Genomic DNA, 18,157 nt, shown 5'->3' on the forward strand with positions numbered 1-18,157 from the left:
AAGCATGCAATCTCAAAATGTCTCAGGAGTGACAATCAGAAACAGTCCTACCCTTGCTTGTCATCCAATAACCAAAACAAAATGTATAGGCATGGTCATCAGGTATGGTTATGATATCTTCAACATTTCTCCCATCCAGAGAGAATTTTCAAAATGCTTTGAATTGTGCTGGGTAAACAAGGAACTGAGCCGGAAATGAAAACAAACATCCAGCAAATGCTTCTTTAAGACATCTGACATAGGTGCTTTGGGTTAAATGGCATCCTTCTGGGCTTTAATTACATTATTCTAGGGGATATGAAAGTCCAGAAGCAAGAAAACACAATTTAAAGGAAGGGTCATTAACAGAAGATACTATTTTGGAGATGGTGATGAAGCAGGCTTGATAAGGAATCCATTTTTGTAGGTATCTAAGCTCAGTAAACCAGTATAGTCAAGTAACCTATCAACAGTCAAGGTTGGTTACTCGAGAAAGGTATTGTAAACCCATGAATCACTGCATGAGTATCTCCAGAAGTGGAAAGTACTGAAAGAAACTCATATAAAGAAATATAAATACAGATTAAGCAATATATGATTAGATGCACCAAATTGAAATTTACTGAAAGCAATTGGGCATGCTAATTGCAAGAATGGGTCTTTCATTCAATTATTACAAATTAACTTCAACAATGGAAAAAAGTTTCACCATATGGATTTTATTATGATAAGCTTATAGTAATGGAATGTTTGACTTGAACAATGATCAAGGTTAACTATTTACAGTACCTGATTAAGTCAAATTCCCTTTTCATTGTTTGGATTAAGAACTGCAGAACAGTAATAGCACAGATCTAACCACAGCCCGTTCTCCATTCCTAGTCTCTGCAACTCAGCTTGTCCCTTTCCTCCAACCTTTCCCTGTAGTCTTTCGAGTTTTTTTTCCCCTCGACCTTTGCTGGTCATTTAGGAACCATATTCTGCAATTCCACCAATTTATCATTAAGATTACTGCAAAGGTTCCCAAACATCTTCCCACTAGTCCCTTATTTTAAGCCTGAAAAGCTGTTGTGAGAACTGTAAAAATGTGATGTTGGTGAGTTAAGGGAGAGCAGTGAGAGAAACTGACTGTAAGAGGGGAACAAATGTCTAAGAGAAGTGATGGGGATGGCTGAATGGTGAGAAGGAGGGTGCTGAACAAACCTGTAAGATCAAAAGGGGAAAGGAGTGGAGGAGGCCTGTGAGAGCATGAGCTCTAGAATCAAAAGGGTTATGTGAAGATTTCATGATTTTTATTAAAAGTATGCAAGACCTGCCATTTTTTTACTACTGCACGAGCCAGGCTTCAAGATTGAGTCTGGCTTATTAGCCTATTAAGAATCACATCAAATTCGGTTTTTGTTGAATGGAATTTCAGGATTTTCACTAATTAGTGAAATCAAATTTCATGATTAGATCTTTTTTTGCCTAAAAATACATTCATGTGCCAATGAGATAACACAATTAAGATGCTGCAGACTTATCAGTCAGTCAATCTCGCAGAATTATTGGTCGGTCATGTTTACTAGCTAGAAGTAGTTCCATTAGTTTTTTGCAGACATGATGAAGTAGTGCACATCAAAACCAGGCATTTCATCTCGAGGAAGAAAATTGATTTTTTTATCTTAACTCATTTCCAGCATTACCAGCTTCACATCAATCTTCAGAACAGCTTTAAGGACTTGATGATTTGGACTGCATGATACACCTGCTAAAACAGGAGAAGCTTTGTATGATGAAACAAAGGGTGGATTTCTCAAGGCATCATAGTGCCTACACCCAAATGACCCAACCAAAAAGCCAATGAGGAGCCCGCTCATGAAAGAACAGCTGACCTGCTTTTATTTAACATTACAGGGCAATGTAATGGCCTAGTGGTATTATTGCTGAACTGTTAATCCAGAGACCCAGGTAATGGTTTGGGGACCCAGGTTCCAATCTCGGCATGCAGATTTGAATTCAATAAATTCTGGAATTAAGAGTCTAATGATGACCGTGAATCCATTGTTGATTGTCTGAAAAATTCATCTGGTTCACTAATGTACTTTAGGGAACGAAACAGCCACCCTAACTTGCTCTGGCCTACACGTGACTCCAGACCCACAGCAATGTGGTTGACTTTTAACTGGTATGGGCAATAAATGCTGGTCTAGCCAGTGACATCCATATCCCATGAATGAATTTTTAAAAACTTACAATTAATTGGGTGAAGACAGCATTTCCACCCCACAAGGACAGGAAGTGCTGCCTCAGTAGATAGCCCCAATAGCGCCAGGCAGGAGCATCAAACACTTCTGAGGCTGCAGACAACCCCGAATGGAGATCATTACTGGAACCAGCCACCAAGGTAAGGGGAGAGCTATATGTGAGTCAGGCTATCAAGCTGGCATCCACAGATGTAAGAATGATAAGGTGATGATAACCAGCATCAAACAGCCTTCTAAACTCTCTGTATAGGTTTGTGGAAAAAGAATTGACATTTTTGCAAGCTAAGCATCACAACCATCCACTTAAAGGGAAGTGCAAGAGGCACGGAGCAGTGTACAGTAAAGGGAGAAATGCAAACTTGTGGTAGTGCCTCCAACAGGCAGAGGACCCACAAACAAGGTCACTCCCAACCTTGTTCAACACTTGCCCATGGAGTTAAAGTTGACAGGACACTAGCTTGGAGTTTCACCTGCCATGGGTAAAATAGTAGCAGGAATGCAGGTATGGGATGAGGCCCTTGTGGACTGTAATTGACCACTTAAAGGCCTCTAAGACCAATGCCTCCGCTGCCCTCCATAAAATGTCTGACAGGTCAGGACTAGGCAGGTAAGCCACACAATAGATTTTTCAAGCTTGTCATGTCTTCAAACCCACCAGCTGGCGAGCATAAGATTCAGCCCAAAGTTAAAGATCATAAAAGAGTAATTCTAAACAATGTATTTTGGCAATTTGTTGAAAATTGAAAATTTGAAAATGCAGCAAACAAATTCATTAGATTTAAGACAATTATACACACTTACCTAAAGGAGATCCAGTCCTCATTTAGCATACTTTGTAACCCTTTTGTAAATTCTTCATATAATGACCACATGCTTTCATACTGTTCAAGATTCTCACGAAGGCGCTCTGCCAATTCAAATTCAGGTTCCTCTACTTTAAAATGCTGACAGTCTTCACTGAAAAAAGACAGAAACAAGCTGTATAAACATGTTGAATTAACCAGATACCACAGCAAGTTACTGGCTAAATGCACTAAATGGCAAGTTACTGAGCTATGAAGACCAGAAAGATTCCAAATTGGTTTCCTCATTTCTAACAAATTATCTCTTCTCACCTGAATTGAAACTTTAGGAAGGAACTGGAGGGGGAAGGGAGGAGGCAACTTAGTATTTCCAGTGACTTCTGCTGGGAGGGCATCCAAAGCTGTCAGAATAACATTGTATTGAGTGGTGATGCCCAATGTTAAATTGGCTTCTAAACTAATTTGTGCAAGCTAGGTTTTGTAACCATTCACTAAGAATCCACAATGAATCATACAATTCAGATGAAGAACAAAAAAAATGCAAACAAAAGCTTAACAATTGTAGAATGCTTGAAATCCTGTTCATGCTCACATTAACATTGTACTGAGCAGTGACGCCCAAAGTTAAATAGGCTTCTATTTAAGGATTAAGAATGCCCTAATATTTGGTCTGTGGGTTATTTTGGTGTATATTCTGAAGACCTCCAAACTTAAAAGAGTTACCACATTTTGCATATATCTCAAGTTGTCAATGCAAACAGATTTCAGTGTTCAAACTGATAACTTATCTTTTAATTATATGGCAAGAATGGACATTTCCAAATATCTAGCTCTGTATGAACCAATCACAAGAAATCAGTGGAGTAAGAATTACAAATACAATTTGAAAATTAATTTCTTGGGACTGTGGTGAACCAAATAACTGCATCTTGTCATCAAACATTCTTGTCTCATATTTCAGATTATTTCATAAAGTATTACAAATTTCAGCATCATGCGAGAGTTTTATTTTGTAATGTTACTTGTCAGTTGTAACAACATACATCAACTTCTTCCTTGTTGCCTCCAGTTCATCAAACTCAATTCTTTTCTCCTTTATACATTCCACACATTTGTTGAGTGTTTCCCCGTTTCCACTGCCAACAATATCATCGCTGGGCTTCAACTGATTCCAGCGAGCTTCAAACTTCTCCAGCTTTTGGATGTACATCTTGATGCGAGACTCAACGTTTGCTTTCATAATTTCAACCTAAAGCGGTAACCACAAATTAAATTGAATTAAACAAATATTAATACCTCTTTCTTAAAATTAATGAAGTAAAAACACATGCTAAATAAATCCATATTTATTGGCTTGTGTGAGCAAAACAGTTTTTTTGAGGTTATGAAGAATAATTATCATTTTTCCACAGTTAAGGTTTTGTTTACCTTTAAAAAGTCAGTACATAAAAATACAAACATTGGAGGACAAACCGAAATGTCTCTTCCTGCCCTTTGCTTACATATATTAAAATTAATTGTGGTTCACAATTCAGTCCTCATATTTCCAATTCATGTGCTAAAAGATGTTTTCTTCTCCATCGCAAATCGATTGGCTGCAAGTACAACTCAGTTTAATTAACAAGAATTAAAATTGTTTAAGTATTTATATCTTTTGTTCAATTATTGACCAGAATGTTGTCAAAGAGCAGCAGAGATCAGCAGTACAAATATGTACAAATCACATTAATGAAACCAATGTCAGCAGCAACAAAAAAAACTAAGGTAACAGTAAAGGAAAACCAAAGTGCTGGAACACACAGCTGTGAAAGGAAAAGACAGGTCAAATCCTCCTTCACAGTAAAACAGCATTTTATTTGTGTGTCTTTCATTTCTCTAAACCGTATTTGTTGATTTCGCTTGGAAGATTGACATACCACTTTGTGGAATAACTTCTGCAAGTTCTCAGTCACATCATTTATATTATCTGACCCAAATCCACTTTGACCTGTTGTTCCCTTGTACAGCATTCACATGAAGCTCAATGGGAGCTTAAGGACAGCACCTTATTTTTCCAATTGGCACTTTACAACTCAAAAGTAACTGTAAATTCAGATTTGAACACTATCATTTTTCAGACAGCAGCCGTCAGCAATGATTCTGCTATTTCCATTTACTCCTCCATTAGATTTTTTTTAATTGTCCCATTACCATCCCCTTTTGACTTATACCATCATCCCATTGTCATTTAATTTTTACTGCCTTTCACACTATCACAGGTCTTCCATTTTGCTTTCCCCTCTTCCCCACCTCACTCCTCATTTCCTATTTTTGTACTTAATTAAATCTGTTCCATCTCTAACCTTTTTCTATCCCAGTAAAAGATCATCAACATGAAAAGCTAATTGTTTCTCTCTCTAAAGATTCTGCCTCACTGGCTGAGTATATCCAGTATTTTCTATTTCATGTGTATTACTTCACTGTGGAATAGAACCAAGCACGGAGGGATAAGCAGTGAGAGCAGATACAAAAAATTCTTTTTCAAAGAATCGATCTAAAAAGGAGCTATCTTTGTAATAAAACTATGGAAAACAAACCAAGGGAAGCAAACACTGACAGAAACTGTAGGTCACACAAAGATATTCAAACAAAAGAATTTTTAAAGTTCTAATAACGAAGCTGAAATGAAAACAAATAATTATTTACATCTTCCTGCTCATAAATCTCAAGTTGATCTACAAATCTATTTGCAAGAAAAGTATAAAAGCCAGCATGAGTTTTGATATGCAACTTACGTGATAAGACATAAAACTAGTGCAATGCACTTACTTGTTCTTTCACCATCAGTTGATGGCTCTCCATCATTAGTTGGAACTTGTCCCATTTTGCTCTTAAGCTGCTAAGAGTTTCAAGACCACCACCTGCTACAGAGCGGAGCAGCTTGTTTTTATCTTCAGCATCTTGAAACAAGGGTAAAACCTTAAAGAAATGAAAAGATAGAAGTCAAACTAAGTGAAAAAAATATAATAGCAATGCAAAGCAAGTATTATTAAAAAAAGATCAATTATAAACCAGTCCCATGCCCATTTTTTTTAAAAGCATCTATCACCCTTAAAGTGAAGAAATGGGAAAAATGAATAACAAAAGCTTTAAGAAAGCACCAGTTTGAGCAGCAACCATTAGTTCTTAACATAAAAATGGATTTTAAAAACTGGGTGATAAACTATCTTGGTAAAGCATTTAACTGAGTCTGCTATTCATTAGAATTATCTTTGCATACTGAGGTTTTAAAGTTTTATGCAATTTTCTCGGTTTATGTGCCCAGAACAACACAGCAAAGGAAACCAGGCCTCTGGAATCTCAGTGAAGAGGGAACTGGATTCATCTTTAACGAATCAGGTTTAAGGATCGAGAAATAAGAGGGAGGGAGAAGGCAGCATAATTTAGGATGGGTGAATTCATGAGCAAGAATGAATTTGAATAAAAAAAACTGGAGAGTCCTGTTTGAAGAGTACCAAGAACCATGGGCAAAAATTTTCTCCATTTGCAGTTAAAATGTTTGTTGAATGAGATTCATAGCACTACCCTGTTGATCGTGGCTCAAAATGACTATTCTGATGCAATTCCCTGCTTCTGACTATTATTACTGAAACAGACTCTTGGGCACCTTTCTCAGGGAATTGTGACCAGAGAGGGTGGAGGGCTCACCACTGCTGAGAATTTTCAACTTTTTTACCTCTAGCACAATATATAAAGTCCAGCTGCAGACAACTTTAGATGCAGCAAGCCAGGGACTAGTCCTCAAGCTGTGGTGCTCAAGCCTCAACATTCAGCACACGCCCCAGTGGAAGAAAGTCTGCCCTCCAAATCGAGGAGACTAGACTGAAGGTGTTAGTAGTCAGGGTGGAGGAGAGGAGGGCAGTCCTTTTATCACCTCATCATACAAACTGTAGCTCAGAGCAGTGCTGTGACCCAGATGAAGTGGGACATCCAGCAGTGTAGAAAGAAAGTTAGTGATCTTCTGTTCTCCGCAAGGGTCAGGACCATTTCCTACTTTCTGTTACCTCAAACTCACCGGGCCATCTTTCACTAATTCTGCTCCTCCACACACAACTCATCAGCTTGAATAAAGACCCAGTTGATATCAAAATAAAACAGTGGTCAAAGTATATATATAGGAAATAAAAAATTAAAAAAGTTTAGTGGATATATGCTTTGCATTTGACAGCAAACTGTTCTTACATGAGGCTTCTTTGAAGCAATCTCTGTGTGTTTTGAATTCGCCTCTCCAATTTCTTCTACTGTCTCAGGTCTAGTTGATAATATTTCCATTGCATCACTCACAAAACTATCAATCTCATGGATATTCACTGTACAAAAATATTACAAGTAAAAACAAAACCAGTGAGCAACAGTTGCAAAACATCATGACATAATTAATTACTTTGTTTTAAAATGAGTTATTTTTGCTATTCTTTCTTCATTAGACCACAGGACCTAGGAGCAGAAGTAGGTCATTCAGCTCATTTAGTCTGCTCCACCATTCAATGAGATCACGACTTATCTGGTAATCCTCGACTCCACTTTCCTGCCTTTTCCCTATAACCCTTGATCCCCATACCTGATTAAAAATCTGTCTATCACAGCCTTAAATATACTTAACAACCCAGCATCGGCAGCCCTCTGCAATAATGGAAAAAAAATGGTTGCCATGCATTAAGCAGGAATCAAACCTGGGCCAATTCTACTACTGAATGACCAATTCAACTGCTTTAACATAGACGTTTTATAGAAGCTGGCATTCCAATTGGAAAATAAGTTTTAAATGACACAATAAATATATCTTACATCAGCCACTGATTGTTCTAAATAAATTATTTTTCAAAAGGAAAAAATGATTTAATCTCGTCGTTCTAATGATGTTATATTGTTAAATTTACATTACATCATTTTGCTACAACCAAGGTACATGCAAATTTATAATATTAACTAATAAATTGGGAATCAATGGATAATAATTTAATTCTGAATCTCAGTTACAATCCTACAAATAAATATGATCACCCTACAAAGTAATTCATTGCCATTCAATTAGGTCAATTAGGAGTGGTCAATAAATGCAGGCCTTGACATTAGTACTCATACTCCATGAATAATTAAACAAAACATTTTCAGCAGATCTCATCATGTAAAAACAATCAAATTTCTGGCATTCTAATGTTTGCGCTCTTGAGTATAAGACAACAAGCCTTAGCAAAGTGTCTCTCTTTTAAACAATACATAAGTTCTGTATTACCAAGTAAGTAATAAAATAAGCACTAACTGCACCACACATGACGAAAATGTCTTACCTTGTATGGACTTCCTTAATGACTGAAGTAAGGCATCAAATAGCATCTGAATAAGGTCATCAATCACAGCTTTCACTGGGTTACAGTTAATTGTAATACAATCCACTTTGATGACACTGTAAGATTTGCATTTTTTCACGAAATTTCCATTTTAGTAAAACAGGAAATAGAAATAAGAAAAATTATAATCTTGCTTATACTTATCCACTGAAGTCACTTTCATTCTGCACCACCTCTAGTCCAAACAGTTAATCCTATGACTCTCATCATGACAATGGGAGTGAGATAGGACTTAATGTTTTGCACAGACCCAGGGTGCAGGATAACCGAAGAGTCATGGAAATAGCAAGTCTGAGTCAAATGTTCACTGTGCTGAGGCAGAGGCATGCCAGCAATGTTGCATTGTATCAATTTTCTAACATAGTGCCACCTGTCTCGCAAATTTGATGGAGGCCACAGGTCCAGATCCAATTATCAACCTTTTCAATATATTTGATCTTTATAACTGAATACAATCCTCATCTCAAAAGTCACACAAGTTAGACCACTGGCAAGTCAGATTCTGCTCGGGTCTGCTCCAGCAGGGGTGCTCTCTTATGGTTGAAGATGAGCTGGAGAGATGCTGCTTCCGGGCGCCCATTTGGGAGAGATATCTGTGGTAGTCTTTGCGATTACAGTAGAACTCCACCTCAAGGATCCCCACCGGTGCCCATGCGGAAGCAGCCTTCATCACAGGGCTTTCCTGTACGGATGATATTTCAGTTACAGGGACCGAGGGAGCAGATGATGACACTGCCCCATGAAGGGTTCATCCCTCAACATCACTGCTGACTACCTCAACCCTTTCATGGGATGTGAGAGCATTAAAGGGATCCATCAACTGAGGCACAACGGGAAGCCAATTTAAATCTTTGTGCCATTGGCACCACTCAGCAGCGACTGCTACTTAATAGAGCATAGATTCTAAGCACACTGGTACTTTCTACTGCATCCACCCAACAGGATCCCACATAACGCTGTCCATGAGATTTATCACTCATTCAAAGATTTGAAGCAAACATTTAATAAAGGGACCCAAGAACACTTTAATCATTTCCTGCTCAATTAACCCTTTCGTTGTCATGCCAAATGTTTTCTTTAAAATAAAAATAAAAGGAACATATATGAACAAATTAAATTAAACCTTGGAAGCTTTTCAGATTCCTTTCCTCGTCCTTTAAGTGCTTTAAAATTCTTCTCCCAATCATGTACAGTGTGGAGATGTTCCTCAATTAATGCTTCGACATCTACTTGTCCAAGCACAATCCATTCCTTTAAATGGAGAAAAAAAATCTATTGTTAATTATTACAGTTAATAGCTCCAATGAACTACTTGTGATTTATTGTATTTATTTTCAATAAAACAAAATCAATAAAAATTGTGACAAACTACAATAACTAGAAAGTATAAGAACATTTTTTTATGAGCAAACTTGATTATTTTGAATTGGATTCTCCGATTGATGGTTCCTGCAACTATCTTAAACCGCCTGTAATACAATACCACATAGGTTAATGTCCCTTTTTAGGATCATTTACTATTCTTCCGCAGATTTGAAACAATCATTTCTAGTATTATGATTTTCAAAGTATAAGTATTAAAGCCCTCTACCATGAGCCCTCTACCTTCTCAGCAACTGCAATGAGTACATGTACCTTTTAGTGAATAACATTAAGACCATTCATTCAGCTGACTGCTACAATTTTCTAATAGGTTTTGAATTTTTCCTCTTGTCTCCTTTGCCCCAAGGAATTTCAGGAATTTATTCCAAATTATAATAACTTTTATTCATTATAAAGCTGAAAACACTTTGTTTTCAATTGGAAAATTTTAAATTGAATTTGTCATAGTCCAACTTACATACAAAACAGGCTACTTTTGAGCACTATTTCAGTGACTAAATATCTGCTACTAATTTAACTGCATTTGGTGGAAAAAACAGCTTACAGTAAAAATCTTGCTTGTGAATACTTGTGTTGTTTAAAGGGGGCTTTGTTTGGAGTGGTTGTTCTGCTGAATGTGTTTGTGAAGCAATCTTACAAGTGGGGTTAACAGGTTTTGGATTTAATTCTGCAGTGCTTGTAATCTGGTCCTATCATCCTTACACTTTTGTTGCCTTTGATCAGTTTACAGTTTCAATATTCATGGTCTACCACCTATTGTTTGTTGACAGAGGTAGAATTCAGCATATAACAGTACAAGCAAAGAAAAGGTGTTCCCATTAGCTTATGGTGCAAAGAGTAGGAAGCATGGAATTCAAATAAGTTTCTATTCAATTTTGTTTCAAAATTAAGGAAAATAAATTTGCAGAGTTACAGAGATTAAACAAGAAAGTGGGACTGATCGGATTGTTCTACAGAAACACAGACATGGATTCAGTGGGCCAAACAGTCTCCTTCTGTGCTGTCATAACAATGACAATGACAGACCTGGACTGTTTGTTTTCTCTCCTTTATCCTCTCACTCACTCACCAATCTCATCTTTTCCACAAGACACACCCTTGCTCTGTCATTTCTTTTTAAAATCAGATGTCACCATCCCTGCCCTCAAAAAACCTTCCTTGATCCCACCTCCAACCTCCCATTCCTCTCCAATGTTCTTATTTTTTGTCACTTTCCAAATCTATGGTCATGTTGCCCACAATTTCATGTCTGAACCTTCCCTATCTAGATTCTGTCCCTGTCACAGCGCTGAATCAGCCCCAAAGCTAAGTCACAAATGACAGCTTCTGTAACTGTGATAAATTGTGTATAATCCATCTCCATTTTCAACTTCTCTGCATCATTTGACATAGTTGATCACAACAACCTTCCACTGTTGCCCAGCTTAGTGGGATTTCAATTTACAGCTGCACATTCATCTAGCATGTTATGGACAGAGAAATATTAATGATTTCTCTCCCTGCCCCCACCCCCTCCCCCCAACATTTCCCTGGAAATCCTGAGGACCTTCCTTTCCTCCCTCCTGTTTCTCATGCCTGGGCTGCCCCAGCAACATTTTCTGAAACAAGTACATTTACGATAATCCCTCTACTACCTCTTTGGTGTCTTGCACGAGCTGAACTTTCTTCCAATGAAGCATCAATCATACAAAAACCAAAGCCAAAATCTAATGCTCCGTTACAAACTTCTTTTCCTGCATATTGATTCCATTTCCCTTGTTGACCAAATTCATGGGCTGAGCCAGGTTAATCATGATCAGAATCCTTTTTGTGCTAGGGTTGAAATGCCAGTGCAATAATTTCTCCAGCACAAAGACAGTATCTTTTCAAGGAAAGAAGCAGCATAGGCACGATGAGCCATATGGTTCCCTTCTTTACTATATCATGGCTTGATTCAAAAAGATACTATCTTACTTCTCAAACTGGAAATCAAAATTAGGTTGGTAAAGAAGATAATAAATTGCTTTACCTGAAACTTGTCCAATGCCGCTGCCAGGCGTTTGAATAGATCTTCTGCTTTACGGAAAACAGTGACAAAACCTTTTGCATTCCTCTCTATCATGACAACAAAGATGGGGTCTTCTCCTGGTTCACATGTACCCTTGAATTGGTTTGGAATAGAGATAAACCTCTTCATTTCTCTGTAGTATTTTGCCCGCAGTTCTTCAAATGGTGGTTTAAACTGCAGCCTTCCTTGTCTGCATAGAAAATAGGAGATATAAATTATACTTCCAAACAATATAATGTAATTCACTCGAGCTAACAGAACATCAAATTGACAATATGCTACTTGCAGTCACTTGATTAGAACTAGTCAAAATGTACAGAAGATTGTACATAGAGATAGGCCCCAACTCTGCAGCTGGATGGATTGCATACACCTAATGTTGCCCAGGACTTTGTCAAGGATTCAGCCATACAGAAACAGAGAACTGATTTCTGCCAGAAATCAGGCACGCATCAACTGTGGTGAGTTCCATGAAGGGTTCTTCTCCATGAGGTCAAACAAGTTTTCTCACGCTATCTTCCGAAACTCGCCTGATTAACTATGTTCCACACCCTAATGGTGCCCCACTCGCGGTATTCCCCTAGTCAGGGTAGACGGAAGTACTTACCATTATCAGGACATCCAGGATCTCTAGCATCAGCGACATATTAATAGCCCAGCAGCATATCCGATACAGTGTGGGCAGTCTAGAGCTGCCCTACATGGATCATGTCATTTGCCCCAGATATGTCAGAAGAAGGAAAATGAATTCCCCAGTTTGCAGAGAGGGACCCAGGGGTCCTGGTGAACTGAGTATTGCAGAAGAGGCCCGTCATTTTCCTGCAGGATCAGCAAAAATGACCACAACACCAGCCTGTATTAGCCTAATCTGAGGTTGCCACCCAGGTCAATGCTATTTCCACAGTCAGAAGGAATGCACATCAATGCTGCAAGAAGTCAACAATCATCTGCATTTTGCTCTCTATCATTGCTACCACACACACTTGGGACCATAACATATAGGTCCAGAATCTGGCCATTCAGCCCATCAGGTCTTCTCCATTATTTGATCATGGCTGATATGTTAATCAACTCTGTTCTCCTGCCTTCTCCCCATACTCTTGATCCCCTTACTAATCAAGAACAAATCTCTGTCTTAGATGCACTCAATGACTTGGCCTCCATAGCCTCTGTGACAATGAGTTCTACAGATTAACCATTCTCTGACTAAAGAAATTCCTCCTCATGTCGGTCTAAAGGGTTGTGACTTCACTCTGAGGCTATGCTCTTGAGTCCAAGTCCCTCCTACTCGTGGTAACATCTTCGCCATGTCCACTCTATCCAAGCCTGTCAGTATTCTGCAAGTTTCAATCAGATCCTTTCTCATCCTTAGAACCAGAATCCTCAACCGTTCCTCATATGACAAGCCATTTATCCTCACATCATTGTTGTGAACATCCTCCAGGCCCTTTCCGATGCCAACACATCCTTCCTTAAATACGAAAGCCAAAACTGCTCATAATATTCCAAGACAGAGAGCCAAGACAGGTAGTGGTGTGCCCACCATTCAGGTACTCACTCCCTTAGGAGGAAAGGGCTCTGTCCCTGCATCACCATTTAGCCCCCCCTCCCAGATCCCATGCATATTGAGTCAACATGCCAGATGTATCTGTACACCGTTCCCAATCAGATCAGCTACGCTCTCAGCGAATGGCAAAGCAGGTTTGAAGAGCTGAATGGCCGGCTCTTTCTATTTCGTATGGGTATTTTTAATCAACCAGTTCAGAGATGTCTTGACACACCTCTGGAGGTGAGACTTGAACCTGGACCTCTGGATTAGAGGTAGGGACACTATTACTGCGCCACAAGGGCCCACTATTTCTTATGGTATTAAAATTGCAATTTGAAGCACTTGATAGGGTCATTGATCCAAAATTGCAAGACAGGTTTTTGGTGAAAGAGTGAAAGTTTTTTTTATACTTACTAAATTTATCTTGATAATTTTCAGAACAAACAAACAGTTACAAATTGCAATTGGAATAGTATAGTTATTCAGTAAACTGGATTATCGCCATAAAATAAAAACATTAAAACAACACATTGCTAGATATATTTTCAATTTCCTACTTGAATGTCAACTCAACAACAATTTCGGGAAGGTTTTCATTCAAGGCTTCCAAGCCCATCTGATACTGATGTTCCAGTGCTTTGTACAACTGATGATTCCAATGCTGTCGCCATGCCTTCATGTCACCAGAATGAAACCCCTTGAAAAAAAATGTAAATATAAAACAGCCTCCAACTAACACATAGCTGTCATAGAAACAGGAACATATCATTCAACCCCTAAAGCGTGTGCTGCCATTCAAATACATGATGGAATTATACTACAACTTACCCACCTTTGTTTCAGAAACCCCAATACCCAAAATCCCTGCATTGGAAATTGCAATTGTCCTAGCATCACGGATATTTTTGAGATACAGCAATACAAAATAGAATTTAATTCTGTCCCCAGGGGTGAGTTTGGACAAAGGAGGGTGAATTTAATCAGCTAGAGAGAGGGCAGGCTGAGAACCTCACTACCTTTCTGCCTCTGCCGTGATCAACTCAGAGGTTTTTTTTTTAAACAGCGTGGAAAAAGGTGCTTTGTCCCATCATATCTATGCCAGTCATCAACTATCCATCTACTAAAGAGGAAGCAGTGGCACAGCAGTAATGTCAATGGATCAGTAATCCAGAGCAACAGGTTAATATTCTGGGGATGTGGGTTCAGACCCCACCATAGCAGGTAGTGAAACTTCAATATAAAACTAACCTAACAGAAATCATGGAACCAGCAGTGATCATCACAAAAAGCCAAATAGTTCACTAATGATTTTTCAGGGAAGAAAATCTGTTGTTCTTACCTGGTCTGGCCAACATATGACTCCAGACCCACAGCAATGCAGTTTATTCCTAACTGCCCTCTGGGCAATTGGAGATGTGTAATAAATGCTGGCCCAGCCAGTGACACCTACATCACATGAACAAATAACAAGTCCCATTTTCCAGCACTTGACCTGTAGCCTTGTAAGCTATGGCCTTTCAAGTGCTCATCTAAATTGTTCTTAAATGTTTTGAGAGTTCCCACTTCCAGCATCCTTTTTGGGCAGTGAGTTCCAGTTACCCACAATGATCTGGGTGAAAAAGCTTTACTTCAAATCCCCCCTAAACCTCCTGCTCCTTACCTTTAAACTGTGACCTACATTACTGACACCTCTACTAAAGGAAAACGTTCCTCCTTATTTACCCTACGCCCCTCAGAACTTTGTACACCTCAAATCAGAGCCCCCCCATTTCAACTTTCTCTGCTCCAAGGGAAATAATCACAGCCTACCTTCAAAGCTGAATCTTTTCTGCGCCCTCTCTCTTGCAATCACGTCCTTCCTATAAACTAATGTCCAAAACTGCATACAGTACTTCAGCTCTGGTCTAACAAATGTTATATACAGCACCATCATAATCTTTTTTGCTCTTATATTCAATGACTAATAAAGGAAAGTACCCCATATGCCTTCTTAACCCCCCATCTACCTATCCTGCCTTCTTCAAGGATCTCTCGGTATGCGCACAATGAGATCCCTTTGGTCCTCTGTACCTCCTAGGGTCCTACCATTTATTATATACTGCCTTGACTTGTTAGTCCCCCCAAAATGCATCACCTCACACTTCTCACGTGTATATTCCATTTGCCACTGTTCAGCCAATCTGACCAACCTGTATATATTTGTAGTCTAAGGCTTTCCTCTTTGTTATTTACCACACCACTATCTGTGAACTTAAGTCCAGGGATGGAAAGCTTATGGATGGTCTTCCTGCATGAATACCAACTAAGGCTCATAAATGGGCAATAATGACTAGTTAGGGACTTCAGTTCACTATCTCTGGTATTCAACCACCACTTGAGGAGCCCTAAAGGCAAACCCCATGTTGAATTTTCTTATGGACTTCTGGGATGGGAGAGGGTTTTCTCTTTTGCAAAGGCATTCAGTGCACTTGGTATTGGGAAGTGAAAGGTGCGGAAGCCGAAAGCCATCACTTTGCCCTTTCTTCCGACTGACTAACCACTCTCCCTGCCCCCCAAGTCTGCTCGTCTCAACTGTGGCCAGGGTCCTGCTCTGATCCTGGGCTTCTGGTGGACATATTGCCAGCAGCTGTCGCTGTTCACCAGGAAGAAGGCAGGAGAATGGAGTAGAGAAACACATCAACCTGACTGGCGGACCAGACTCGATGGGTCAAATGATCTAATTCTGCTGCCTTATGGTAGCGCTAACTATACTGAGATAGACAAATTGACAGGCAGAAGATGGTGACAATCACACAAAGAATGAGAGTGAGTGAAAGAGTGACAGTGAAAATAAATGAGCGAGAGATGAAAATTTTTAAAAATTCATTCACAGATGTGGGCATCGCAGGCTGAAGTATGGATAAAGACGTAACTTTTAGGCAGTCATTGTAACAGAGAAACATGACATTAGTTCAGCGCCCCTTGGGGTTGAACATTATTGATGAATACTATATGAGTATACGTGTATTGTACACTAGTAAAATATTGACTACCCATTTTCAAAGTAATAAAGGTTATCTCAAAGATAATTTTCCATTAATATTTATGAAGTATAATATGTAATTACATAATTAATACATTTAAAAATTCCCACATCTTTCAGACTTAAACAACTGAAAATGTCATGCAAACCCATTACATATTTGAGAATAAATGACTTAATTTCTAGTTGCAATGCAATAAACATTTAGGTAAAGTACCTGTGACTCAAGAGTGGAGAAAACAAATCTCAGGTCTTGCAATCCATCTTTCCATCGCTGTTGTTGGCGAAGTAGATCAATGTTCATAAGTGCTACAACCTGTAAGGATAAGAGGTTCCTCATTAAAAGCCATACTAACAAAATCATTTGTACACAATAATTTATGTTTTAAACCATATGTTATAAATTTTATGTTCAGAGCTATAAACAAGGATGACAGAGAGGACTAAATTTTCAACCAAGACTGGGATCCAGATTGGAGATGAGCAGATCCATGACTGCTTTGCACATTGCCTGCAAGATCCCAATCTGAGCCATTTTCAAACAATTAGGCACAAGGTTGGATCAGCTACCTGCTGATGTTATCAAGTAGTTAACTGTCCAGTGGTTGCAAATTGTAGGCCAGTAAGGCTGCCTAATGACTAAGTGACATTTTGTTTTAAATTAAAAGGTATTGTGCAATGTGCAATAATGGATGTGATTGGTCAAACGATGTTTCCTATGCCATAACTTATCTTCTTACCTTATCACGGAAGTCAGTGTGACATTTCCTCAACTTTCTGTTTTCTGTGGTAAGGCGCTCCGCTGCAGTGTTAAGTTTCTGAATATAAGCCTCCAGCTCCTTTGGGTTATCCCAGGTGATCTGTATTTTGCTGCCAGATTCTTTGGCTCCAGCTTTTGGATTCTAATTTAAAAAAAATACTTTTTTTCCATTTTTACATGTAATATGCATATGTTTCTAGCTTAGCCAACATTTATTTTCCATCCCTAATTACCCTGCAGAAGCTAGTGGGGCCTTCTTGAAGGACTTGGTGCAGAGGGGTGGCCACCAGGCTTTTCAGAAATTCCAGGATTTTGACCCAGTGTTGTTGAAGGAAATGCAATATATGTCGAAGTCAGGATGATGAATGACTTGAAGGGGGACCTTGCAGGTGGAAATATTTCCACATATCTGTTCCTCTTGTGCTTCAAGATGGTAAATGTGGCACGTTGGAAGATGCTGTCAAAGGAACCTTGGTAAGTTATTGTGGTGCATCTTATAGATGGGTGCACACTATTTCAACTGTACATCTATTACAATGGGAGTGAATGTTGTAGGTGGTGGATGGGCTGCTAACCAAACAGACTACTTTCTCCTGGATGATATTCAGCTTCTTGAGTGTTGTTGGAGTTGTACCTGTCCAGGTAATTGGACATATTCCAGCACACTCCTGACATATGCGCTGTAGATGGTGGACAGGCATACGGAAGACAGGAGGCAAGTTAGTTTTTGCAGAATTCCTAGCCTCTGACCTGCACATATAGTTACACAATGTAGACAAACTGATTCAGATCAGTTTCAGATTAAGGATAGCCCTCAGGATGTTGATAGTGGAGAATTTGGCAATAGCAATGTTATGGAACACCAAGGGGCAATAGCTAGATTCTCTCTTACTGGATTGAGACCTTGCCTGACACGTGACTTTTACTTTCCATTTATCAGCACAAACCTGGATGTTGTTCAGATCTTGCTGCATGAGA

The 18,157-nt window shown here is 39.0% G+C and overlaps 1 protein-coding gene across 3 annotated transcripts in view; it reads right to left on the bottom strand.

The window, feature by feature from the left end:
* LOC109928522 (cytoplasmic dynein 2 heavy chain 1) overlaps positions 1–18,157 on the bottom strand; it is a 534,366-nt gene that overhangs the window by 460,065 nt on the left and 56,144 nt on the right. For all 3 annotated transcript variants that reach the window (XM_048597671.1, XM_048597673.1, XM_048597672.1), the window contains exons 15-24: positions 17,160–17,321; positions 16,637–16,735; positions 13,955–14,094; positions 11,810–12,038; positions 9,542–9,669; positions 8,359–8,474; positions 7,250–7,377; positions 5,837–5,986; positions 4,072–4,277; positions 3,027–3,182 (exon numbers count right to left, since the gene is read on the bottom strand). In XM_048597671.1, coding sequence (XP_048453628.1) covers positions 3,027–3,182; positions 4,072–4,277; positions 5,837–5,986; positions 7,250–7,377; positions 8,359–8,474; positions 9,542–9,669; positions 11,810–12,038; positions 13,955–14,094; positions 16,637–16,735; positions 17,160–17,321 — 1,514 coding nt within the window. The remainder of the gene's footprint in view (positions 1–3,026; positions 3,183–4,071; positions 4,278–5,836; positions 5,987–7,249; positions 7,378–8,358; positions 8,475–9,541; positions 9,670–11,809; positions 12,039–13,954; positions 14,095–16,636; positions 16,736–17,159; positions 17,322–18,157) is intronic.

This window comes from Rhincodon typus, chromosome 6 (genome assembly GCF_021869965.1).
Source record: "Rhincodon typus isolate 14 chromosome 6, sRhiTyp1.1, whole genome shotgun sequence".
Classification (NCBI taxonomy): Eukaryota; Metazoa; Chordata; class Chondrichthyes; order Orectolobiformes; family Rhincodontidae; genus Rhincodon; species Rhincodon typus.